Source organism: Melanotaenia boesemani, chromosome 4 (genome assembly GCF_017639745.1).
Source record: "Melanotaenia boesemani isolate fMelBoe1 chromosome 4, fMelBoe1.pri, whole genome shotgun sequence".
Classification (NCBI taxonomy): domain Eukaryota; kingdom Metazoa; phylum Chordata; class Actinopteri; order Atheriniformes; family Melanotaeniidae; genus Melanotaenia; species Melanotaenia boesemani.
The window spans coordinates 6,988,325-7,016,105 of record NC_055685.1 but is presented as its reverse complement, the minus strand read 5'-3'; the positions used below and the strand labels follow the sequence as shown (position 1 = coordinate 7,016,105).

At 40.3% G+C, this 27,781-nt stretch overlaps 2 protein-coding genes across 2 annotated transcripts in view; one reads left to right on the top strand and one right to left on the bottom strand.

Moving 5' to 3' along the window:
* Nucleotides 1-21,550, bottom strand: part of ube2o (ubiquitin-conjugating enzyme E2O) — a 44,961-nt gene extending 23,411 nt beyond the window's left edge. Inside the window, exon 1 of the mRNA XM_041983218.1 lies at nucleotides 20,859-21,550. Coding sequence (XP_041839152.1) covers nucleotides 20,859-21,455 — 597 coding nt within the window. The 5' untranslated portion in view covers nucleotides 21,456-21,550. The remainder of the gene's footprint in view (nucleotides 1-20,858) is intronic.
* A 2,026-nt stretch (nucleotides 21,551-23,576) lies between these two features.
* On the top strand, nucleotides 23,577-27,715 carry aanat1 (arylalkylamine N-acetyltransferase 1). Its single transcript, XM_041983267.1, has 3 exons — nucleotides 23,577-23,939; nucleotides 24,134-24,288; nucleotides 26,642-27,715. The coding sequence occupies exons 1-3, from the start codon at nucleotides 23,801-23,803 to the stop codon at nucleotides 26,945-26,947; spliced, it is 600 nt and encodes a 199-aa protein (XP_041839201.1). The 5' UTR covers nucleotides 23,577-23,800; the 3' UTR covers nucleotides 26,948-27,715.
* Nucleotides 27,716-27,781: the final 66 nt, after the last annotated feature.

Sequence of the window (27,781 nt, the reverse complement as noted above, 5' to 3'; positions counted from 1 at the left end):
ATGGACGGAGAGTTTTGTCCCTCTTCTGCGTCGGATGCAAGCGTAATTTGGTCCATTTTCTTAGCTTATTTATCCATCACTTGATGCAGAAGACGGCGCAATACCACCAGAAATCGCGGAGTCAGTGCTGAGCAGAATAGCTGCAAAAGAAACAAACCAGAGAAGAAGAGGATCAGAACGGGAAGACGAGCACAACTGTAGGAATTGCTCGAGCATTTGAAGAAAGACTATATGCGAATGCTTAGGGCATGTTGGGCCATTGGAAACAACTTTATAGCAACAAATTACAAATAAACAGTGTCTGAAACTGACATCGACTCATGGGAGTGAACTCTGAACTCAGCACTGCCCACTAGTGGAGGAACTGACTTAACACCCATAGCAACACAAAACATAGAAGTATGAGGACGACAACGTAGGACAACAATGCTAAATGTGCCGTTAGACTGCATTTCTCTAAAAGATAATGAGCATGAAAGATCTTTGTGACCCTGCTGGGTGAACCACGATGAAGATCACAAACCCAAACATGTCGGCCGACACAGACTGCATAGAAACTTGCTTGAGGGGACAAACGTCACACAGTCAAACTGAGCCAGGACGCTCTGACCCAGGAAATAAAAGTACAGGACACGGATGAAATGAGAAGAAATCAAAAAGTACTGCAGCCTGTTGAATTTTAAGTAACCCAGAGCAAGGTCCAAGGTCTAAGATTGTGGAGGGGACCCTGAGCAAGGTCCACGGAGATAAAGACGGTAATCACTATGGCAACAGTTGCTATACTCCTGAAATAATTTTACATTTACAAGAAACGGGAAGAATAAGTTACAACAAACTGCACACACACTTCTGAAGGACAGTTTATGGTTCAGCTAATACCAGCACACTCACACTGTGTGGTTCCTGGCAGTCTCTGTCTTATCTCACACACTGTAACCTTATTCCACTGAATTCTGGGAGAGGAAGAGATCCTCTGTGTGCACCGTGGATGCAAATCAATGGGTCGCCATGTTCCATTGTAATCTATTAAACAGCACACACACACACGCACACTGACTTGCCTGCCTTTTCATCTAAACCTTTTAGCCAAGTGAGGCTCAATCCTTTTTTGTACAGACACACACACATGCAGCTCTTCTTCATTAATATTCTCTCAGTGCATCATGCTGCAGCGTGCTGCTGTAGGAACACGCTTCCTCGCCTTCCCAGAGACACCATGTTGAAAATCAGCTGCATTTAATCCCCATAAGCAACAACGCACACAGACCCGGATCAGCCAAAACCACCACATGGTCTAACTCATCATTCCATTATCCTGGCATATTACTACATTTAACAAGGATGTGGATCCACTGTTGAGACAGCTGTTAAAGTCTTGTAGTAAAAACTATTTAAGATGTCTGACTGTCACCACTAATCAGTTAAATAATTTACAGCATCAGCTAATTCCTGTTCCTGACCTCAGCTAGAGAAGAGTGCACCCTGCAGAAGTAATGACTCCCCCAGAGGGAAAAAGAGGGAGGAGAGAGCATGTTGATCCTCAGTGATCAGTGATGAGGCTGCATTCACCTCCATTACCACCATTACTCTAAACTAATCACCTGGTGAAGTGGGGATGTGTACATGCTCTGAAACCCACCCGTACCCTCACAGAGACCATATTTAGGAAATTCAACAAGGTGCTGGAAACATTCCTCAAAGATTTTGCTCCAGATTTGTCATCCATAATGAGAATCTCTCGTTCCACCACGTCCCAAAGCTGCTCTGTTGGATGGAGGTCTGGTGACTGTGGAGGCCAATGAGTCCAGTAAACTCAACAACCATGCCACGTTCAAAGTCACTCAAATCCCCTTTACTCCTTATTCTGATGCTCAATTTGAACTTCAGCAAGTCATCTTCACCATCTAAATGTGTTGAGTTGCTGCCACGTGATTGCCTGATTAGACATTTGTTTTAACAACGGATTGAATAAAGTGATCGAGTGACCAGTGACTGTATATTAAAAGCAAACAGCAGATTTTACATGAGGCGCTTTGGTGGAAACTTGTTGCAGTTTTGTGTAAATCCAGGTGTGTTGTTCATTTTTCTGCATCTTAGTCCTTTTTCATAGTTTTATCATGTTTGAAGTGATGGAGAACTAATACAGCTTAAGCTGATGTCCCAGTCACAGTACTGTAGTTAGTTTTTACTTGACAAAAACCCTACAAATTAGAAAAATTACACTGAGGAAGACTGTGACAACCCAATTTTGTCTGGATGTCTCGTAGGTTGACAATGAGGCAAAGTTGATTAAAACAAAAGGCTTCTCACAGCTTTTTCGGGCCCTATGAAATCTGTAGGAATGAGCTGTAATTCTCTTGAAAACTTGCAGCTTCCACAAACATTGCACCAGATAAACACACTCAGCCACTGTAAATTTAAATATAAGACAACACATAGAGCAAAATAAGAAAAAGACCCCCAGAGCTGGCTGTTTCCGTACCTCATACATCTTGTGGTACTTGTGAGACAACCTTGGCCCAGATTGATTACAGAAATCAATAGAGGACAGGATTTGCTTTGACTTCCCGGCCTAATTAACACGAGTTATTATTCAGGAGGCGCACAAAGAGAAACAAACACAGGTGCACATCGTGTGTCTCACTCAGCACTGAGGCAGTTTAAAACCAGGCTGTAATGAAAGTCTGTACAGAGCTGCACTGGGACCCAGAATTCAGACTTGGGACAATCATGTTTGCTGGATGATCCAAACATATGTCTCTACATGACATAAAAAGCCTATCTTCAATTTATTATAAAGATTTGGTGGATCCAAAATGCTGACCAATCAAAGCAGACTCAATCATTGCAGAGTTGTTTGGACAACTTTGCAGAAGATTTCATCTGCATATAAAAACAGAAACAGAAAAAAAAAAACTTCTAAACAACAGATCAGGCCCAGAGAGAAATGTTCTCGGCACATCGTTATTGAGTCGTCTGCAGGAATATTCTCAAGAACATCTGCTGCAGAAAGCCCGTGAGACTGGTGCATAAGGAGGTACAGGTTGTAGAAACAGCTGAGGGGACCCCTGCATTACCACAGAGGCTGAGTCTTCCTGACAGCCGGAGATCTGACAGAACGAATCACGACACACTTGATTCAAATTCTTTAAAACTGACAAAGCTGATACGTGCAGACTGTAGATTGAAATATATTGATCTGAAGGTCCTGTGGTGCAACTACAACACTTGCACACATTGCAGTGTTGATGCTGAACATCTGTAGTTTGCAGCTTTAATGGAGATGTACCAAAGTTTTTTATCCATTTTAGCCAATTAGACCTGCACCAAGTTACCATAGAGACAGGCCCCCCATTTCAACCAACTCTCAATCCACTTTTCAGAGGCGACAAACACGGTTCATAGATGCTGTAGTTGACGGTTAGGCAGACTGACCCAAGCTGGAGATTCCCACATCGTCCTTCACTTTCTTCATATGAGTCACACTGTCACACAGGATTACAGCATTTAGCTAGTGGACTTTTCCAGAATGATCCTTGACAGATAGACAGTAAATGACCAGAATAAAGACTTAGAGCAACTTTTCTGTGGGCTTGTCTGCTGGAGGTTTACTGCTCAGCTGGAACGCTCCAGCAGGTCGCTGCTGCACCATTTTCCCTTCTTGGCTGGCAACTTTACCTTGGAAGCCTGGAACCTTTGGCTGTACACACACTTTTGAAGTTACCATCTTTCCAGACTAAAAAAATATCCAAATTTGTGACATGTTAAAGCAGCAAAGGCAGCATTTCAACTGTAATGTTTCTACTCTGCTGACAGTAATCTGAGCAGACAGATGCCAAGGAGACGACATGGTGGTCGTAACCATGTTCTTTTTGTTTATTACTCCTCATTTAACATCTCACATAACAGGTCATGCGTATGTCATCAGCTAGCGTCTGCCACTGGATCAGAACATGTACTGGATGTTACATAAACTAGAAAATTCAGAGTAAAAAAAAACATAAAACAAAATCATATAACATCATATAAAACAAATGTATAAGTAATGGATAAATTCCATAAATTGAGGTGGTTCAGGGAATTCAGTCACATATCCAAGCCCGACCCGATCTGTCCCAATAATAGAGATAATAGCAAATTCTTTGTGAAAAGTTGGACAGTGTAAGATTTATTGCCAAGAACAAACAAAAATAATCCACCAAAAACTATTTTCCTGACTTTTTGTGCCGAGTTTATGAAAGTATTTCCTTAAATGTAATAAAGCAAAAGAAAACAAAATTCCAAATCAATGAAAAGTCCTTGTAGTGGAGGTTTACGAGGCCATAAACAGTCAGTCCTCACACCGATTCCTGCAGTCTGACTGAAACCTATTGATTGGAACACACAGGAAGGATGGGATGCTCTATTAAAACGAGAGCAGCTCCACGGAGGAATGATGGGAGGACTAATGGCACAGAGAATCTATTATAGAGCAATCTCCTCACTGTGTAATATGAGAGATGAAACAAAATAGGACTGAAAAATATAAAACCAAACCCAGTTACTGAAAAGTGGAGAAGGCACTAAGAGCACTGCACATGACAGATACAAAAAGAGTGTAAAAATATTTAAAAATTTTTAATGGAGGAGGAAAAGATGAAGTCACAGAGAGGCAAAGAAGATGGACTGCGGGCTACACAATAACGAAGATGTAGAAATAGATCTTAAAAGTCAGAGGAGAGGGTAGGAGGGTGCAAGGAGAGGTTAGTCAAGGTGTGACAGACAAAAAAAAGAGATGAGATGAGCTTCAAAAAGAAAGAAAAAAAAGGTAGAGAAGAGACATCAGCCAGTCCATAAGCTGGAAGATCAAGACCGATCCCAGGAGAGAGAGGGAGGAAACAAGAAAAGCAAGAGCCAGAAATAGACAAGAGTGCAGCAAAGACAGCAGATAGCGAGATAGAAAAAGAGGTGTGGGAGGGGGCAGATGGGGCAGAAAGACTGGGCAGGACCAGCACTGCAGAGGGGAAAGATGAGAGGAGGAAGGATGGCTGGTGAGATGGATTCAAGCTCCAGCTTCTGAAGTCACTTCAGAAAATATATATTTCCACGTGTGTGTGTGTGTGTGTGTGTGTGTGTGTGTGTGTGTGTGTGTGTGTGTGTGTGTGTGTGTGTGTGTGTGTGTGTGTGTGTGAAATGGATAGAGAAAGCGCCATTATCTAAGACGAGCGCCCAGTCAGCTCCACATTACATCAGCACACGTCAGCACTGGTCTGAAGGGTGGTGCACCAGGGCTGCGACGGAGGAGGGTGGGGATGCAAGAGGGGAGGGAGGGGGAGGAAGATGAGTTAAAAAATATAAATGCAACAGGATTTGAGGAGGAAATGATAGGGATGAAAAAGACATGAGAAGAAGAGGAGGAGTTTTTATTTACAGTAAATATGAGCTGCTTCCATCACCCTGATGGCGTCATGACCGGGAATTCAATGACACGCCTCGATTTTTCCTAAATGGAATTAAATATGAAGAAAACAATCCGTTCTAGAAGTCATTCAGAAATGTCTGACATTCTGGAGATGGCTGGTATTTAACTAGAACTTCTTACTAGAACTAGAACTAACTTCTTAAAACCATCTTTATTCTTTGGCTTTCAGCCCAACGTGAGACTCTTCCTGTTTAGTGCTGTGGTTTGTTTTATTTATTGGTTTTGTTTGTTTTTAATCTCTTTATTCTTTTTAAATTGCTTATTGTTTTTAACTGTTTTAAAACTATTATTTTATTATATTTGATCATATTATTTATTTCCTTGTTGATTCTTGTATTTTTATGTGTTGCTTTGTCCATTTATGTACCGCACTTTGTTTCAACTGGTTGTTTTAAAGGGCTTTATAAATAAAGTTGAGTTGAAGAAGTAGGACCGGGAACATTTATTGAGTCAAAGTCCGTTCCACCTTAGAGGTAAATAAACATCAGCCTTGTTTGGGAACCTTTCTCTTTTATCGGGGATTTTAAAAAGAAAAAAAAAAAACTTGCCTCTTTTCCACCAACATTACCCAGGTAACAAACTTTCTCTCACCTCCAAACTCTCCCTGAAAAGATTCTCTGGAATATGTTTAGGCCTATGTGACGTAGCAAACATGTTTGTTTTACTCCCAAAAACTTGACTGTGTTTTGAATGTTTGAAAAAAAGGAGACAAAAAAAAAAACTATGAGAAGTGAGCGGACGACGAGGTCCAAGCTCGTATTTGCTGAGGACATTCAGCTCAGTTCGGGTCTGCAACTCATAATGAAAGAGTTTTTAAAACAAATCTATTTATTTATTTGAATAGATTCAAATTAAATAAATCCAATTGATTCATAAAACCTGGAGATCGATTTATTTTTCATATGTCCTCTTTTACGGTAACGACACCTTACTCTCGCGTGACTTACAGAGGCTCGGCTGGTTTCCTGTGTATCCTCCGTTCAAAATCAGCTTCTCTGGCTAAGATGTCATACTCAGATGTTTCTACTCAACAGTGTGGATTACATTCACCTGTAAACTATTTAGCAGCGTATTACATTAGCAGCTAATGCTAAGACCGCTGGTATGCCGCCTGCCGAGTAAAGCCTGTTACATACTCTGCAGGAAGCGAGAACTTCGTTCTTGTTCTCGAGAATAAAATGATGTCACTGGTTTGGAAGGTTTTGCAGTTTGGTCTCGACACAACAGGAATAGTTTGCAGACGAAGCTTCTCCAAGAGTACGAACTGACCGAACCAATACTTTTTTTTTTCTTGCTCTTGAAGCCTCAAGAACAAGAACAAAGTTTTGTTTCTCGTGGAGAATGTAATAAGCTTAAGGGTATGGTTGGCTGTGGAAATGCAGCAGAGATCAGGGTTTACTGAACCAAACCGCACCAAACCGTCCCATCCGGAGCTGGTCCCCTTGGTGGAAATGGGGTTTCAGTGTTCCTCCTCCAGATCCGCTGAATTTCAAATCTGTCCACACGGAGGATTTAATTGTACATTAACTGGATCTGAGGTTATTATCTTCATCTTTCTCCGGAAACCTCACTTCCTCGGGGAAACAAACCCGATGGCCGGATATGTACTGTCAGGTATCGTTCCCTCTGTGTTTAGATGTAATAATGCAGCTTCACAGCTTTGACTTGTCACCTTTGAACTAATAAATCCAGAAATCTTCATCCTTCTTGGTTATTTATTACATAAATGTTTGATATTTACAGGAGATATTTTAATTAAAACAGAGAATACTGCTTGTAAAAACAGACTTTTTAAAGTGTTTGCAATAGGGCCCGACCAATATGGATTTTTTAAATTCGATTCCGATATTTGGCAGAAAAAAATAGCTGATAACCGATTAATCAGCTGATTAATTTTAAAAATATATAATGAATAAATTAACTTCATTTTTGGTCCCTTAACGCTTACACCAACAAAAATATTAATTAGAGGCAGAACAATTTACTGTTTCACAATATTTTGTCCTTCTATGTTTAACTTCACAACAGAAGAATTCTTTTACTCCAATATTTTCATTGCCATGAAATATATCATGACATATATCATATATGAACCAAAATAAAAACCAGATATGCTTTTCTAAAATGTCAAGAAGACGTCATCTTTGATAGAGTTGTATTTTACATATAATGGTCAAAAATGGTCTGGCACTAAATGTAACACATAGTGAGTCGCTGTTACAGCCTGTCACGTTAGTATTTTCTGACAAAGTAAAACTAAGACATGACGGTAGCTGAAGACAGACTAATATTAATAAATTTTCAGTGCTGCAGTAAATAAACCTCCTCCCCTCTGCATTCACATCTCTCCTCCTAAAATACGCCTCAACCTGCAGCTGATGGAGTGATGAACGCTCGTTCTGTACTCTGATATTTTGTACACTTACGTTATTTCTTCAGTCACTGGCTACTTAGCTAATGCTATGCTAGGTTGGGATAACCACAGCCGGAGCTGGCTAACTTAGCACAACTTTAACAATGCAGCGTAAATAAAAACCTGACCGACACAACAAAGCAGAGTTAAACTGAAACTGGAGACATGCTGAGTCATTAATTTCACAACATTGTTATAAACTTATAAACTCAGCCCACTGCTTTAATGTAACCTGGCTAGCTACTAGCTACCCCTGTTGAAAAGACAGGTGGATGACTGTGGGATTGAATGGAGTCAGAGCGCCATCTAGTGGACAAACGGCGCAAGGACATCATTCTGCACAACTCCAACACTTAACAGCATTTACTGTTTTATGAGAAAGTAAGAATATCTCTGTGTTTAATCGGCAAAACAACAGCAGATATCGACCATTTTGAAAAGGGCTAATATCGGCCAATTTAATCGGCCAGCCAACAAATCGCTCGGGCACTAGGCTGCAATGTGATTAATCATGACTTACAACTTAATCGTTGTCCAGCACTAACAGAAAACAGTTCATTGAGAACAGAAAGGGAAATAAACTAAAGGGTATGTGATAACAGAAGAATTTGGTTGGTGGGTTGCCAAGAAGGAAGGATGAACCACAGATCTCATTTAATTTCTAAAAGTACTGGCTCCTAAAAGGAGGTTAAACGGGTTTAACATGTATGTCATGTCCTGGCATCTTCAGTTGTGCCACTTCCTGCAAATGCTGCGTCATCCCAGCTCAGGGCCTGATGACAAGGACGCGACCACAACAGCCTGAGAGGGTCGTCATCAGTTTTGAAGGATGAAAGAAGAAGAAGAAGGAAAAACAGGTGCAGCAAAGTCACCTCCAACTTTAGCAGCAGCAGAAGTCAAACTGCTTCAGCCAGTCTAAGTTTCTAAGTTTCACTCTGATCATTCAATAATAAACTTCCTAATTCAAATTGTATCTCTAAACTTGGGTAAACAGTCACTACAACATGCATCAGCTGGAATGTCACAAGTAGAGATTATTGGTACAATTATTGTCAGAGAAATAATCATGTTTTTTTATTATCACAATTATTATTAATTAATCAACTTTACAACACAATAAATGTGTAAAATTACATAAATTCTCCTTATAGTTCTTTAACCTTTTTTTTTTACTTTTGGTGCCAACAAAATACTATAGAAGAAAAGTAAACTCCCTTCTGCTCTGTAAACAAAAAATAAATCCTACATATTAACCCGGACCTCTACCTGGAATTAGAGGCTTCGTTCTGGAAAATACATTATAAAAATGGTTTCAAACATGAGAGCATAGAGAGGTTTTAGCAATATTCGAGAGGTTTGTCCAAACTTGAGAGAAGGTCGAAAAGGTGTTTCCATTACCAGTTTTTTTATTGGAATATATAATATATATATATATATATATATATATATATATATATATATATATATATATATATATATATATATATATATATATATATATTGTTTTCTAGGGGTAATGGAAACACAGCTAATGATGGAAATTTAGGGCAGAGCACCAGAGAGACACCCATTTCAGATCTTGTTTTCAAAATTTTTTAAATGTGCAAATGACACATCCATCACTGTAGGTCCAAAAGTTTCCTCTCATTGACGATGGAGGATGCCTGGAATAACCTTCTGAGTTACTTGTAAAGTCATAAAGGGCGTTACTCTCTCATCAAGGGTAGAGGAGGTGTTTCAAGCCCGAGACTTTGTGCAGAACATCTGACTGAAACTTAACATAAAGAAAAGAAAAGAAAAAAAAACTTAAAATTGTTCAGAGTGGGCTGACGCTCCTGCAGCAGGTGAGACTCTGAGATTTAATCAGAAAACTAAATGTTTTCAGAGGAATGGATGCAAAATACTGCTAACCCATGGGGCATTGTAACTGTGTAGAGAAGCTGGAACTGCAGGAAAACCAGGACAGCATGCTAGAAGGCCATCTGGTACCAGACAAGCTGCCTGCCTCAAACCTCTTTTTCTCTCACGATAGTTTTTTTATAATATACTTTCTTCTAATGGTTTTAAGATCTGGGTGAAGCTACTTAAGTATTCTGCTTCCTCTCCTCTCTTTCCCCCCTCTTCCTCACTATTTTCTATCTTCCCTCATCACTTTTTGCAGTTAAGTTAGCAGTCAGTCTGACTGCAGCCTCCCTGGCATCCTCATTACCCATCAGCCTGCCTCCCCCCCTTCACCTGCTCCGCTCACACAAAGGATGCTGCTTCCAGGAAAGACAAGCAGCTCTTCAAACCAGCACGAGTAATGATTAAAATCAGGCTGTCCAGAAAATTCATTAAATGGTCCAAAAGTAGAGAAGTTGAGCAGCATGTAGAAAATATTAATCTATTGAAGTACCGCTAGCTCTGCTACGAAGTGTTGGTGATGTGAGACAACAAACCAAAAATTACCTCGGCTAGGTACATATCATAAATCTCTTTAAAACTATGAACTGAGAAGATCTATCATCAGATGAGGTTTGATGTTAGACATGAGAAGCAAATATCAGGCCTCATCTCCAAGATAATAGCTTCAGACGTGCTTCCCATCAGTTCTGTTGAAGAGCTTCAGTTCACAGTCCAAACAAGTACTTAAATAATAACTGTCAGGGAATTTATATAGCCTGTTTGTTTTAAATGCCCATCCCCATTATCCGCATGACACAGGAAACAAACCAAAATAACATAAAGCTAAAATCACCAGCAAGATATCACTGATTTGGTTTTTAAAGATGATATCGAGAGCGGTCGTGCTCCAGGGATTCATGCACATAGACCAATGTGTGGCGCAGCGCCACAGATTCCACCCCGCCACTCCTTGATGCTGTTTCAAGCATAAAATCTGAATATTTTAAGAAACATCTTTATTAGCTTAATTGGTGACTTGCAACCACTCAGTGTGGATCAACCCGCACATCACTGATGCATGCACACACTCTGACAGCTGATTCGCCTGCTCCTCCTCTCCATGCACAATGCATAAGGCCTGTCAAAGAAAACGCTGAGCAGCGGGATATTTGGCACAGAGAGGACGGTTGACGACATCTGGAGTTTACCAAAGGTTAGCATGATATACTGCACTCAAACACACCTGCCCAGAAATGATTCTAACTCAGAAAAAGTCATGTTAGCCTTATTAGCTAAACGTCATTATTACTGAACATCCTGCACCTTAAGTTAGCATCTAACGCTGGTAAAGTAGCAAACAATGCGATTAAGAGGAAATGCGGTTAGTCGAGAAAGGTTACAGTAGGCTATATGCCCATACAGGTGCATTGCACCCGTGGGGATGTGGGTGTTTTGGCACTGACGATGCGATGCAATCAAGTGGCAACCTCCGGCGGTAAAATGTGAAGCGTATGCGGTAGTGCAAAAAATTGCAGTTCACCCCTCATCCACTAGGGGCTGGCTCTAAAACAGAGTCAATCCCCATAGACTCCCATGTTAAAAAGACCAACTTCACAGCAGAAATAAACATGTCTAAAGCCTGGTACAAAAATCCATTTTAGAATTAATAGATCAAGTTTACCTTCATGACAACTGTGAGGGGAGTGAATTTTTTTTTAACTCATCAGTTTGGATATAATTTAATCTTGAAATTCGGCATAATTAGGGGTGTGTCCTTTTGATTGACATGTATCCAATATCGGCGGAAAAAAGGGAGAGTGCAGCACAAATGCGGTTTTTGAGCCGGCTAATAGTGCACCTTGGCTTTAGCCCACCTACCTTCATTAGTCGATTAGCTCACGATCCGAGTTGGCTCAGTTAGCTCTTAGCTACAGGCAGCTCGGAGTTTGATAGACGTCAATCATCCCCCCGCACGGTCACAGCCCCCCTCTCAGCTCCGCCACCGTACCCATTTTTGTATTTTCCAGGAGAGACAACAGGTGTGACGCTGCCAAGATGGCGATGGTAGGAACCGCCCAACGAGCTTCACTTTTGCTCTTCCAAAACCTACGGGTGACGTCACGGAGGCTCTGTCTATCTTTTATATACAGTCTATGGATGCAATACGCTTTGTCCCCACAAGGAAATTTGTCTTAGACTAAACTGTTGTTAGGGATGCACAATAACTATCAGGCCGATAACAGGAGATTATTACATCATTCCGATAAGTCCAATATCATAATAACTTGCCCCAATAACATATGTAACCACTTATACTATGAGACCTGAATGGTCTGCAGTAAATACTGCGTTCATGTGACATTGGCATAAAAAGTAAAAATGTTTCTGACTGGAAAAATGTAAGAATAGCCCCTCATGTTTAAAACGCTTTAAAACTCGGTCATAGTTTTGTTAGTTTTTTAGTTTGTTGTCTAACCAGAAAACTGACATCCAGGGCATTTTTGGACATGTTACAATAGAAGCGTGAACTTGAAAAGGCTGGAAGCACAACTAGCAAACGTGGGAATGAGGAATTTCCATTACCCCGTGAATGCAGCACCGTCAGCGTGCAGCATGGCGTGCTTACGTTTAACAGAACATGGTAGTGTGGGAATTCTTCAAAGTTTCCGAAAAAGACAGTTCGCTGGTTATTTGTAATAACTGTACCAACCGACTGTCCTTCAACACGGATGAGAGCTTCATCATCCTCCTCCTCCTCCTCTCTCCCACCACCTCAACTGGGTCCAATGGGAATCCCAGCACAAAGTTGTACTGTTCTGGAATGGCACAGTACAGTCAAACCAGCAACAGATGCAAGCTGAATACTGGGATTCTGGAAACATCCCTCACTAATCAATGCATCCCACTGTACTTCTATCCAGTCTGTCAAAGGCTGAAACTGGAATGTGCCAGAAAATTAAGTTTCACCAACCACTCATGCACAGAATTCCACATATACTTGTACACCTGTACATGAGACCTGAACAATATGGAAACATTTAGCTCAATTTAATCTTCAAATTCCAGCTTCTGTTCAGTGTTCATGCAGAAATATATTTTCTATCTGAGGTGGAGGATTATCTCATGACATGTAAATATGAGCTGCTCTACATTCTAACAAGGATGTAAAGTTAAGATATGAACCGCTGTCCTGAAGGTTTTCAATGTTTCCCTGCTCCAACACACCTGACTGAAATTAATGGATCCAACAGCCTGCGACGTTCTGCACAATGACTCATTAATTTGAATCCGGTTTGCTGGAGCAGGGAAACAATAATAACCTGCAGGATTGTGGCCCTCGAGGACTGGAGCTGGACACCCCTGATTTAGAAAAACTCCACTCAGTAAAATCTTTGTTTTGTTGTTTCAGCCATTTATGTAAAATTAGTCCATGATGAGGTTTGAAAATCTGACTTCACAGCTCAGTGCAGCTGTCATATCGTCTTTAACTTAAACATGGAGCATAGCTGGTCTTATTAAGGTGTTGAACTCCCTCACCGAGAAACATTTGATAGGCTTCGCACACGTGCATGATGCAAAGCCTATCCAAGAATATGAGGAGGGAGAGTAACTCCCACTTTCTCTGCAGTTTTGCACAAACACCCAGTTACTCTGTCGTCTGCGCTGCAACTGACTCCTCTTCCTCCCTCTCACCAGATGTGAGAGAGTGAATAATAGGCGAGCGTGAGGAATGAAACACAATTTAATGGCTCAGATAGAGCAGAACCATGGCCAGTCGGCTTGGGATACCCTATCAGAACAGAATGTGTCGGTTTAGACTACTGTATTATTTAGCTTTTTTTGGTTTGTTTTTTGTTTTTAACCAGTGATTGCAAATGATCTCTCTCTCCCCATAGTAAAGAATCATTAAAACAAACTCCTGGATCCAGAAAGGGATCTAGTGATAAAAAATGTCAAGTATTTTTCATTTCAGTTGATCTGGAATTAACCTAATTAAATCTGGAATTAAATCTAATCACTTGTTGCTTGTTCCATTTCTGAGATTTCCTAAAAATGTAATCAAAATCCGTCTAAAACGTTTTGAGTAATGTTGCTAACAGACGGACGGCCAAACCAGCGCCGGTGAGTACATATTACTATTAATAAGGTTGATCATGTTCTGCAACTGATGTCATCAAAAACCTAACATAAAAAAGTCTGTTCCCAAATAGAATATTTTGCATTAGTAACTTTTGTTTGCTTTGATTTTCTATTTGCTCTAAATGACAATAAACATCATAAATGCAATAAAAAGTCATATTCCTGAGGCCTCTGGGCCACTTCAATGTCCCCACCAATGTCATAGTCAAACCTACACCCTTAACGAACCCTTATATAATTCATACCACCCTCAATGATAACACTGGCCAATCAGAGCAGTTGCAACAATATACTGTGTTATTGTAATTATTTGAGAAAACTGTGATCATGTTTGCACAATGTTCCTCATTCAACTGTTTGGAAATGCTGTGGACATTTTGTTCCTCATTTACCAAATGAAGGTACGACAAAAATCTGCGTCCGCACCATTTTCAAAGTTTGGCATTTATTAAACTGGAGGTGAGCGTAATATACGATCAAATCTCACGACAGGTCTGATATTGTGTACGCAAGTTTGAGTCAGTGTGGATTAGCGGTGCAGCACAGCAGGCGCTGAAAATAATTATTAAACAAACCTCAAACTGTCATCTAAGCATAAGAAGCCACATGTCCGGTTCTCAGAATGAACCCATTAGCAAAAAAGAATATTTAAATTGATTCCTGAAACAAAAAAGAGCTTACTGATATGCTTGGAGTGCACACTGACACACTCAAAAAAAGGATTTGAGAAAATAAATATGATAAACAGCCCATAAATTATTATACGCTACAATTTGAAGTAATGATAAATACAAACAGATCTGTGTTTGCAAACAAACTCATAGCTATCATCACCCCACAAACCCTGCGCGGGTTCAACAGCGCACACACGCACATGTCTGTACACCTGCCCTTCAGGTTGCTGAAGGGCAGGTGGATGTGTGTCGGACCAGCTGCTGTACTCTCTGCAGTTCTGCACACCCTGCTCTGGCTTATGGAGCCTTTTGATGCCCCGGCCAGAGAAGTGGATTCCCAGGGAAACCACCTCAGCACAGCCTCCACTGGGCCATACGGAGGAGACCGCCAACCCTTAAAAGCTCTATAACTGCTCTCAGTTAGTAGTAGGCTAATCTCAGTAGGCTAATTTTTGCCATGCTTTGCACTAAAATGTGCAGTTCTTAACCAGACAGGTGAAAATTACGCTACCAGTTTCCCTTCTGGAGGCTTTAAAACTGGTTTCATATAACAAAACATTGAACACAATCATGCTTAACTAATGCAACACAGACAACTAGAAGCGGTTTGAACAAGTTTTATTATTGTTTTTTAATGTTTTCATTAATCTCTTCGGATCGTTTATATTTTTAATTGTGCAAAGTAAAGAATTGCGACTTTCAGTTATCAGACATGAGCTATTATCCGAATTAAAAACCAATAAAACATTAATCATGGGCATTTATAGGCTACTTATTGAGAATTTTATTCATACCTCAGCCAGAGTACGTTCAACAACGGCGAGGCTAGTGACTGCCTCCGTGATCCTCTTCCAAACAGCATTTTTGTTCACGCCTTTGATACCAGTTGTTAGGCTGCCAAACTGCACCTTTATTAACACACCTGCGCGTGCCGACTGTAGGCGGTGACACACCTGCGCGCGCCAACTGTAAGCGGTGACACACCTGCGCGCGCCAACTGTAGGCGGTAACACACCTGCGCGCACCAACTGTAAGCGGTGACACACCTGCGCGCGCCGACTGTAGGCGGTAACACACCTGCGCGTGCGACTGTAGGCGGTAACACACCTGCGCGTGCGACTGTAGGCGGTAACACACCTGCGCGTGCCGTGCTGCCAGCACAGCAGCGCTCTGTTAGACATGATGTTAGCCTGTTAGCTTAGCTTAGCTGTTTTCAACCTAGAGGCGGGCGACAGCTGCATAACGGGCGTGTCGTGACTCCGCGAGACTACGAACAGCTGTCAACCGATTAACTTATCAATATACTAATAATGATACTTATAATTATTGTATTCATAAGTTATTATGTTCATCATTAATATAAATCAGCTTTTATGGTTATTGATAAGCTATTTATATTCAATATTACTGATTTGTCATGAATCAGATCAATAAGCTTTAAATTTATTTATTATCAATTTTTGTTTAGTTTATTTTTTAAACAATAAAATAAAAAGTAAAAATTAGGGAGTATGATCCCACCAAGGCTGTAATGCTGTGGCACAAGGACTGTTAGGAGCAGGAGGCCAGACGAAGAGTCGGATCAGGTTTTAGTTCATGAATTCAGATATTAACACTTTATCAAATAAAACCATTTTTCTTGTTGCCTTTGTTTAATGTTGCTGTGACTTCTACTTTCAGTTTGGATACAACACAACTCAGTATTATAGAAAATAACCTGTTCGCAGAGGTATGTGTGTGTAAAATAATTTAATAGTTTGGCCAGTAAAAAATATGTTTGGCTGGTGGATTTTTTCACCTACCGGCCAACTTGGCCGGTGAGGCAAAAAGTGCATTTCGAACAATGCTCCAGAAAACTCAGTGAACACAGATATGAATCACCTTAAATTTACACAACTCTGTACACCAGCTATAAAGCTGCACTAACAGGGACTCGCTGTTCATTCAGGCCCCCATTGCAACCACTTCCATGTCTTTAACGTAATCGAACAAGTCAGCCGAGCTCCTGATTGAGTCGCCGTCAGCTAAACAGTGATGATAGCAGCTCTGGTGTCCTCATTCATACCTGCAGTGAATCACACGTGGCTTCCTCCAGGGAAAGTTATTTAGATTTCACAGGCCAAAAACCAGAGGTGTGATGTAGTGAGCTGCAGCCGTGCTCCCATTTCAAAGCTGTAACTTGAGCCCATCCTTACAGGAAGCTGCTGCTTGGGTCACTTTGTACTCATAATACAAGCAAGTATTAGAGCAAGAGAGAAAGACTGATCAGGAGAACAAAAGATGACAAAACACATCATGTCAAACAGCAGCTCTCACCTCACTTTTTTTTTTATTCTCCATTCGATGGAGATGTATAACTGATGCCATTTAGTTTAAAGTCTATTTGAATCTTTTCTTAAAAGGGACACAACTGTAAAAGGCGCAGCATGAGACACGTACTGTACAGATGTTTGCATGTTAGGAAGCAGCAATCCTAACATGTCGCATAGCAAAATGACGGGAGAAACTCAGCTAAAACTCTACCAAGCACTGGCAACCAACAAAACACAATTCAAACCTCAAGCATATACATGGGAATGTAGCAAAAACAGGTCTACTTTAGAGCGTCTGCTAATTTCAGACACAGACACCACTTTATTAGCAAATTAGTGCCTTGATGGAGTTTATAATAATACATGTAAAAGGAATAATCAGACTTGGCTCCTCATCATGAGTTAAAGCTGCTGTGTTTAGAAGACAGACTGCAGCCACTCACAAAGATAACACCTGATCTATACCCCTCACATTGGAAAGCTTACACAGACCTCTGCACACTTCCACACATCCCTTTAGGAGGGTGCTGAGTCAGCATACGTGATGGTAAAGCAACAGCGTCTAAAGAAAGCAGAACACAGACGGGACTGGTCCCACCTCCTGAAGAACAGCATGAGATGCTCCAATCTTAAATCCAAACATATCTGGAGAATTATTTACCCCATTTACACAAACCACTGATAAAGGAGGGTGTTTATTGTGCACCAGTCAAACCATTAATGGTCATGTTAGGGTGCAGAATGCAGATAAACCTTCTGGTTGTCCACAGTAAGACGTCTTCTGAAACAGCTGGTAGGCAAACAACCAGATGAGGTTGCACAGTGCACCGTCGTTCTTACTCAGTCTTCTTTTTCTGTCCTTTAAGGTCAATTTCCCTCAACTTTTGGCCACTGTTTTAGTGGCGTTACAAAAAAATAATCTCACAGGGTGTAAGAAATTTCAGACTTTCTTAAGACAGCAGGACACCGGGGACATATTTAAATAAAAGTGTCAAAAACTGCTATAAAAACATTACAGACGAATAGTTTTTCCACAGTTTTTGCTTAAATTACCAGATCAGCTTCACTCTCAGTCAAAAATGACCAAATATGTGATTATTCAAATTATTTCAACCATTTAAATGTCACTGTTTTTAATGTGGAAAAGAAAATATAAATCAATTTCAAATTCAATTTCATTTTATTTTGACGGGACGACGCAAGTTAACGAACACGTTATAAAAGATGAATGTAAACATGCTGGATTTTAGCCCGAAGCTAATTTCCACCCGTTGTCTCCAAAAGATGTTAAAAGGAAACAGAAATTATACAGCAGACAAAATAAAGGTAAATAAATATGCTTTTATTCTTTCACCTTACAGTGCATTTTTGACTGATTACCATAAAAAAATCAGAGATCCCAAAACTGGATTTGATGGGAAATAACTTGTTTTTTTGTGTGTTACTTGAGATTAAAAAGCAACATTTTATAATTAAATTAGCATTTAAAGGGTTAAAATAATTAAAATAATTAGATATTTGGTTGATTGGTTTAAAACTAAAGTTAATACAAAGATTTGAGCAAAGAGGTGGAAAAAATCTTGTGATTTTATTAGGTGTGGGACGTTAACGCATTAATTACTATTAACTACAAAAAAATTAACGCACTTAATCGCAGTTTCATTCCAAACAACGCGGAACGTTGGTCAGTGCACGATTTCCAAACCACCATTTACGCGCACGTCAGAGCTTGGGCGCCATGTTTAGCACGTTTCCAGATATATACACGTGATTTTGGAGGTGACGTTAAAACACGTAACGTTTGCTTCTTCTCAGTGCTGCTCCAGGCCCCTCCCCCGTCCAAAAGCCCTCAACAGCCTCGGTCCTTCGCAGCATCAGTCCCAGCTTCCAGCTCCAGACCCGGAGATGTCCTCCTCTGCTCCAGGACCAGACTGAACGCTGCTGCTGGCTGATCGCGCCCTGACTTCCTGTCAGATGTTAATGCCTATTAATGAAGAGTGTGGATGACATTTCTTTTAATCGAGTCCCACCCCAAGTTTTGTACAAATCTTTTTGTCTTCTAACGACCTGAAAGGCTGGTAAATTGAAGCAACCCACAAGGGTTTAAAAAAAATCCATTATTCTGGTTGTTTTGTTTATTTTTATATCATTTCCACAAAGACTGGTCCAAACTGGTGAAACACAGACGAGGTTTAACATAAGAAACTTTTTGGTACAAAATTTTTTAGTTTTGTCACTTTGAAGCAACAAAGAAAGTAATTTCCATCAGACCAAATCTTACTGAAGTCGTAGTTATGTGCATATCTGTAGGAAGTAATCCTGACTTCCTAACAACAATCCAAAACCATCCTGTATGAATGACAACCCTGCAGCAGAACTAAAGAAACCTCTGCAAAACAACCTAAATATGAATGGTACACGATGAAAAGCAAGCACATGCACACTGCCACAGTGTCTTTGGGTGCAGAGCTTTGACAATCCACGCGGTGTGCAAACATTGTTGTTGCTGGACGTGGTGTTGACCTTTGTTCTGACACTGGCTGAATGTCACTGCGACCAGAACTTTACTCATTTAGCTGCACCCAAAAAGACAAAGAAAAGCAGCACAAAGTCCTAAAATAGGCTTCTTCTGGTCCCATCCCGTGTCTGTGAAATGGGTTTGTGTTAGCTTGTTCTAGACCTGTCCTCCTGTAAACCCTGTAACCCTTTTCCATAAAGCCCATGAGAACTTCAGAGCAACCACAGACAATGTGCCCCAGTTCTTCACCAGTTACAGAGACAGCGCACACGCAACCTAGGATGTGTCTAACAAAGCATGACAACTTTACCAATTTTTACTGAAACATGACACAGCACTTTAGTCAGTTTTAATCAATTACTTCATGAATAATTTTTTTTTAAAAAAAGCCAGACTTGTGCAGAATTAAAAGTGAAACATCTGGGCCTGATTTAAGACACAGATTAACTGAGCCACTCTAATATATTCGTATGCTGGATAGATTCATTACATCACATTTATTATATAAACCTTTACTATATGTAAAAAAAGCCAACAAAACTTTACAATCAATGTCACTTGCAACTCAGCTCAGATTAACGACATTAAGTTTATTTTCTTCAGTGAAAGTAGTTCATTGATGGTGTTCATATGCACATAACAAAAGCCGACTTAATAATGAGGTATCATGGCTATCATTCACCACTCAGCAGCAGCTGGTAGTATAAAATAACTACACAGACTGACATAAAGGGAAACCAAAAGGTGGATCAGCTGATGGAAAGTCTAAATATTAGTCCAAAAGTGTTTATGCGTCAATTACCTTCATACATGACTGATGGAAAAGTATCAATGTTTTGACTTTAAAATGTTATCTCAGTTTCAATAATAATTTATTTTACAAACAAACGTGTCACTTAACTGTTTCACTCAGAGAGATGTAAAAAATATCCATGCTAAAGCATTTCAGACTATATCCAATGGAAGGTTTACAGTGGTTTGACATTGGATGCATGGTTGGACATGTCCACTGTTTGATGCAGGGTCACACCCTGCTGAGAAACTACTCTGAATTAACGATGAGCTAATAATCAGTATGTGGCACGTTTCTACCTGGGAGCTGTACCAGCCCAAACCTGGACACCTGCACACAGGAGTGTGTTTCCTGGCCAGTCAGAGGTGTGTGAGCCAGGTGGACCAGCCCTGTTTAGCCTTGCAGAACCTGCTGACACACATGAGGCTGGGAGCTACAGAGCTAGCTAGCTAGCTTATGTGCTCGCATGCTAGCCAATTAGCGAGCGAGGTTGTACCTTTTAGGCGGATGGATTAAGAGAACCTTATCCCAGACTGGCTAATGTGTCGACTTGTTCAAAAACACAACACACAGGCTCGTTAAACCAGTGCGTTCATCATGTCGGGCTGGAACAACCAGCCTGTGTCAGTGTAAACAATTAATACAATAGCTGGTGCGTGATACCTTTGTCTCCCTGATGTCTTGCTTTCCTCCATCAGGGTACCACTGGACGCGGACAAATCCCCTGCCAAGAGGGCGACTGGGAGAGTCCACCGCGCTCTCAGTGTCCGAACCACAGGGGACTCGTCCTCCACCTCCTCCTCCCCCGCCACCACCACCCCGATCCCCGCCACCACCTCCGCCTCTCCCTCCGCCATCGTCGAGGTCCGAGTCTGAATTGAAATCCTCCTCACCGTGGATCATCCGTACGAGGCCAAACCGGACTGAGCCGCGGTACCGTCCGGAGACCAGGTCGTGGGAGAAGAGCAACCGCTGGGAGCCGTCCGCGGTTGGAGACAGAGCCATGGATGGAGGCTCCGAGCCCGGGCTAGCCGCGGGAGAGAGGCCCGGTGCGGGTGATGCTGCCGTCGCTGTATCGTCCGTTGCGGCCACTGCATCCGATGCTACGGGCTCCGCCATCTCTGCTGCTGTCAAGGAGTGATGCAAGAGCGCGAGGATGACGGTGGAGTGGGGAAAAAGGCAGAAACCTGGAAGCAGTGAAGTGCACGTGTTTACGTAGCTACGGAATGATGCGTAGGTAGCGCAGGATGAGAGCGTCATCACGTAGTACTTTCCGTCACCACTAAGAGGCGCCGTAAGCCAGAATCAGACTGTTACTGTCCGGATAATACAGCGAGAAAGACATTATTGATGATCGACTATAAATGTGATAATCTGAGGTTTACATACTGGTAACACAATGTTTACAACAACACGTGTTGTTTCTCTGTTTGATATGAACACAAGCCAGACAAAAACTGTACCAAAATTAATGTTCAGTATTAATAATAATATATCAATATAATATATTATCATATATTAATAATATACTGAATTGACCTTTTTGTGACATTATCAGATCTATTCTATAAAATAAGCCATGCCGTTACCATGGAAACAGACACATCCACAAATACACACTCCATACGGAGTAAACTAAAACTTCAGACGCCAACATTTAACCAAGAAGTTAAAAAGCTGGAATCATATAATTTACTACCAGATTACGCTAAAAGGTTCCCTCATAGTCATTTAACTTGGACTAATAACATGTGCCTCATTGGAACAGTTTTGCAGCTTCTTCTGAGTTGGTCGAGGACAGATGTGAACAGATGTGGACCTTTATACAGACCAAGCAGCCAAAGTGTCAAAATAGCCTCATGTCAGTTTAACACAGCACATTATATAATATTGTATCTATGATCCATAGGACCTACTTTATATCCAAGTTTGGAATAACCAGTAGCTTTATGTTTCAGCTAAGTGGAGATATAACAGGACTGCAACAAACAATAGAACCAAGTTTTGACAGAAAACAGGGAAAAGGTCATGAAGAATCTCAATTACTGATCATCATGTGATGTTCAGATATAAATCAGCAGCTCGTCATCAGTCCTCTCACCTGTATCACACATTTAGTCTGTTGCTACTGACGATGGAGACTTTGAAAATATCAAAACCTTCCCTATACACACACACAATTTGTTGTTATTATTATTATTGTTGTTGTTGTTGTAATAAGACATCTCTCTGCTCCCCCTTTCCTCTTTTTCCCAGTCTCTTTGCGTCATCACGTTCCTCGTCTTCTCAGCTGTTCCGCATCCGTGCGCGTTGCTCCTGTTGATTAATCTAAAAACAAAATCTTGATTAGGCTGCTGACCAATCAGTCTGTTCAAATTAGTGATAACTGGCAAGATCAAACCGTTTGGTCTGTGGGTGGATGTCAGTGTCAGTGACACAGGCCAGTCCAGGCCTGCTCGTTATGTTCATGAACACTAAAACCACTACAGGATTAAAATAAAAAATTGCAACAAGTAAATAAAATTTTAGGAAAAGAGTAAAACAAAATAAAGTTGAATTGGATTTAATTGGATTTAATAAACTTAAATAAAACTGTGGAATTTAATTTAATTTGATAAACAGTTTAAAATAACAATACAATAAAAATAAAGTTACATTTTATTTGATAAAAAATATTGAATTAAAATAAATGTAATTACATAAAGTGAAATTTAAGAAAATAAAATAATAAATCTAAAGTTGTTCCTGATCAGTGTTTTTGTAAGAATGGAAATCGTTTCCAGTTTTAATCACATTTTACAATTTCACCCCCTTATGTTAATTTGTATAATCCTGTTATGTTTCACTTCTAATTTTGTTGTTGAGACTGTCTTGTGAGAAATAAAGCTTGTGGCGATAAAATCCTTAACACGGCTTCCACTCTGAAGAGATGACAAACAACCTCCCGCACACCCTGTAATCCTCTTACAGATCTGAGAAAATAAAGAGCGGAAAAAACGTGAACTCTAATTAAAGACACAATGAGCAACTGAGGGAAATTCAGAAATCTCACCATTTAAGTGTTTAAACGAGACTTTATGGCCCAGATAAGCAGAGAGAATTCCGTCTTTTCGGGGTTCATTTGAAGACAACTGATCAGTCAGGATGAACAAGAAGATATCCGCACATACACTCTAAACTAGGTAGGCTATGTCATTTATTGGACAACACACACTTGAGCGCAATGTTCCGTGCTGGTACTGACACATGATCCTGAAAATCTAAATCCAGTGTGACAGACGCATGACGAGGATCATTCTAAACACAAGGAATATCCCCGCTGACCCCGGACTTAATATGTTTATTGTTCAACATACTCAAGGAGAAAACAGGGTTTGGTCATCCAGCTCACTTTAGGGATTATAAGAACCACCCCGGCGCGCCGGTATAAATACTCCAGCGCGCCACGCTCGACTCAGTCTTTACGCACTCTGGCACGGGACTGATTCGCACCACAGCTCTGTCGGAGAAGCTCGTGTTTAAAGGGAGATCAGCTAAAGAATAAGAGGGTAAAATCGTTTAATTAAAAAAAAACAACTTCTGAGTGAGAAAGGTAGGAGTAGAGCATGTCAGTGTTGACGTTTATGAGGCCGCTCCACACGCGCTCGCCGGTGCCTCAGGGCCGCCGCCACACGCTGCCGGCCAGCGAGTTCCGCTCCCTCAGCCCGGAGGACGCCATCAGCGTGTTCGAGATTGAAAGAGAAGGCAAGAGAACCTTGGTTTCTTTACTTTTCTGTCCATTTTCAGTTATTTCATGTTAGTTTGTTGAAATTTAACGCAAACTAATCACATTTTCTAAGTAATTGTGTGGGAGCAGCAGCGTCATTCTCCGTCACAAATCCGTCTTAATGTTCAACTTTTAAGGTCGTGGTCGGGCTAACCTCCTCCTCTCCACACAGCCTTCATCTCGGTGTCCGGCGAGTGTCCTCTCCACCTGGATGAGGTGCGTCACTTCCTCACGCTGTGCCCCGAGCTGTCTCTTGGCTGGTTCGAGGAGGGACGGCTGGTGGCTTTTATCATTGGCTCCCTGTGGGACCAGGAGAGGCTTACCTTGGTAAGAAAGCGCACAAGACACCTGGACAGCGATTTAGCCAACTCCGACTGACTGCCGAGGGAAAACAAGAAGTTAAAAACAGATTAGAGGAGATTTACGCGCATATTTTTGTAGCTTGTGGTTAAGTTGGAAATTATACTGGACATATAGAGCAGTGGGAATGAGCTGCATTGATATGACTCTCGTGAATATCTGATATTATTCTAAATCTTGAGTTAGAGAAATTTTACAAACGTACATGAAAGTAAATTCAACGTTCTAAAAATACACAAGAAAAGAGCATCAAAGGCCGCTTTAAGTTCGTTTAATCACCCCCAAATGTGATGTTAGAGGACTTAACCAAAGCAGTGAGAGTTTAAAGCGAGGATAAGAGATGAAGTAATTCAGCATCATGTGAAAATGGAGTACATCTGCATCACATATTCCTTAACACGAGGCAGTTATTCGTGGCTATGGGGCGGCGTAGCTCAGTGAAGTGGTCGGCTTGTACCCTGAGGGTTGCCGGTTTGATCCTCAGCCTGTCGAGCTCATGTCGAGGTGTCCCTGTGTGCATGTGATGTCTAATGTTAAGCGCTTTGGGTATTCCAGGTACAGAAAAGCGCTATATACATACAGACCATTTACTCTCTAATTTACACTTTCATGAAGTGGAGGTGTGTGAGAGAGAGGCTCACTGTACTGAGAAGTGATGCTGCTCGCACTGGCATCACTTTCATGCAGCTGAACTGACAGTGTTGAGCTCTCGGTCCAGTTCTCTCAATTTGTAGAAGATTTTCTGAATCTTTTCTTTTAGTTAAAGTTAAAGAATTTGAGCCCTGCTCTTTTCTTAAGCCTCTGCTTAAAAATTTCATAATAAAACGAGTATTTCTCTACAACCACAAGGTCTGTTTGAATACTATTGGAGTAGTGAGGGAACATGTGTGTAGAAATGTTGATGGGATGCCTAATCAATAGATTTAACTTGTCAGTCTGATCAGTGGCTGTTATTGATACTTTTTGCTGCCTCTTGGCCAGGACTCTCTTGCAAAAAAGGTTTTTAATCTCAACGGGACTTTCCTGGTTACATAAATGTTAAATAAATAAAATAAACATTTGTAACATTGATTAGAATCAGTGTGTGAAATACAGGGATTAAAGTAGCGTTTAGCTTTTTTCCAATGTCAAAAACAAAACTATACAGATTTTACAAATATTATAGAAGATATCAACTAATTGTTTAAAAAAAATCTGTATCGCACAGAGTTAAAAAAGCAGTTCTTTCTGCTGGAATCCACTGACTGAAGACTGGATTTATTTTTAAAGGTCCAGTTACCCCCCAAACCTCAAACCACCTCCCACTTACCGTGTGTGCCCACATTTCCTACACTTCCTGGCCATGAATACAACATGAACAAATACATCTGTAACATTTCTTGTAACCCCATATCATTAATTCAGAAAACAGAGTTATAAATTATGTATTTATCATATTTGATTCATATAGCACCTTATCAAATATTAATATTAATATATATTATTATTTTTATCAAATGCATAAGCAACTCAAAGTGCTTTATCAGCACAAAAGAAGATGAAAGGACAGAATAACTGAAATAAAACCAAATAAATAGATAAAGGTAAAACATTTCTTTTAAAAGTAGCACATAACCATAGATAATTATATAAATAAAAAAAAAAACAATCACCACTGTATTTGTAATAATCGTTCACACTTTCCTTTATTTAAATTAAGAATAACAATGACAATAATAATTAAAAAGACATTCCGGTCTTGTTAAATTTAATTTCTTTTATTTTCATAAAAAATATTATTTACTATTATATGTGTTTATTCTAATATTGTTATTTATCAATTTTATTTATTTATTATCACTTTATTTTATATTAAATTATATCAAATTTTATTCCAGTCTTTCTCTTTTTGTTTTTTTTTTTTACTTTCTTTATGATTTATATATATATATATATATATATATATATATATATATATATATATATATATATATATATATGCCAAAAAACAAGAAACAAACACTTTCAGGATTAATTTGAATATTCCTTTAGATTCAGCTGTAGCTCTAAATTTCTATCAAATCATGAAACAATATGTGAATATTATCTCTGAAAGGACAACTCTGATAAAGTTTTTAGTACAAACAGTTCAGGCGAAGCATCTTGCTCTTAATGTGTCCCTCTTCAGGGACGTCATGTTGTAAAGGTTAATGCATCACTAACACAGAGTCACTTCTTATTTTCAATACTTTAAGTTTATAAATAACTAGAGGTTTAAATGCAGCCTTGTTTCAGTTGCTTGTCCTTGTTTTCAAATCTCCGTTTTACCTCTATTTTCCAGGATGCCTTGAATCTCCACAAGCCTCACGGGACGACCGTCCACATCCACGTCCTGGCCGTCCACCGGACCTTCCGTCAGCAGGGAAAAGGCTCCATCCTGATGTGGCGCTACCTGCAGTACCTCCGCTGCCTGCCCTACATTCGCCGCGCTGTGCTCATGTGTGAGGACTTTCTGATTCCTTTCTACCAGAAATCAGGTTTTAAGGTTCAGGGTCCTAGTCAGGTGACAGTGGGACCCCTTAATTTCACTGAAATGTTCTACCCAGTCAGGGGCCATGCCTTCATGCGGCGCAACAGTGGATGTTGAAGACAAAAAGGAGTTTATATGAACTCTCATTTGCCATCTACAGTATAAGGACCCTTACGCCCCTTTAAAAACAGTAAAGGGGATTTGGGCTGTTTTCTTTTTTAAATTTTTTGTGGACAGTTGACCAAAGTCACACAATTTGTTTCATCACTGTGGGTGAAACCAGGAGGGATTGACCAACCAGAGAAGTGGAAAACAAGAACTACCAACGAGCGTTTGGACAAGAGGTCTGAGACTGAAACGACTTGAGTTTTAGAAAATCACCCAGAATAAAAATCCCTGGATCCCTGGACATTAATTATAAGATTTAATAGAATGAAGCTTCCCCCGTGCCTTTCACACTCCTTTCTGTTAACCAGTCTAACATTTCTTCTGACAAATTTAGCCAATAAAACTAACATCAACCTGTTATTAACCACAACTATTTGCCAAAGTAAAACAAAAAAATACAAAAGAGGGAAATCAGATATAAATGACATGTTGAGAGGAACATGCTTGTCTGTTTTTCTTTCCACATGGGTGATCCTGTTAGTGGCTGTTACAGACATGGTGGCGTGAGCAGGATGCAGCATGTCCATGTCTTTAGTAGAAACCTGTATTCTGAGATAATCCGGCAAAAATCAGCAGAATCTGTCGGCCTTTTCTCCTCTAGGCTGTCTGTACTTCTTCCTTTACTTCCTAAAGCCTTGAATCAAGACATAAGCTGTTCTTTATGTTTGTTTTTATAAAAGATTTGCTCTAAAAAAAAATAAAGCTTTTATTTTTCAACTCCTTTGCTTTACTTGCCATTTCCACTCAAGTAGAAAAAGCAACTTTTTTCTGAGCACATCAAGA

Excerpts from the sequence above, each read along its gene's own strand:
- aanat1 (XM_041983267.1), top strand. The coding sequence starts at position 23,801 with ATGTCAGTGTTGACGTTTATGAGGCCGCTCCACACGCGCTCGCCGGTG. Across the intron at positions 23,940-24,133 it reads GTTCGAGATTGAAAGAGAAG|CCTTCATCTCGGTGTCCGGC; the intron begins GCAAGAGAACCT and ends CTCTCCACACAG. Across the intron at positions 24,289-26,641 it reads ACCAGGAGAGGCTTACCTTG|GATGCCTTGAATCTCCACAA; the intron begins GTAAGAAAGCGC and ends TCTATTTTCCAG.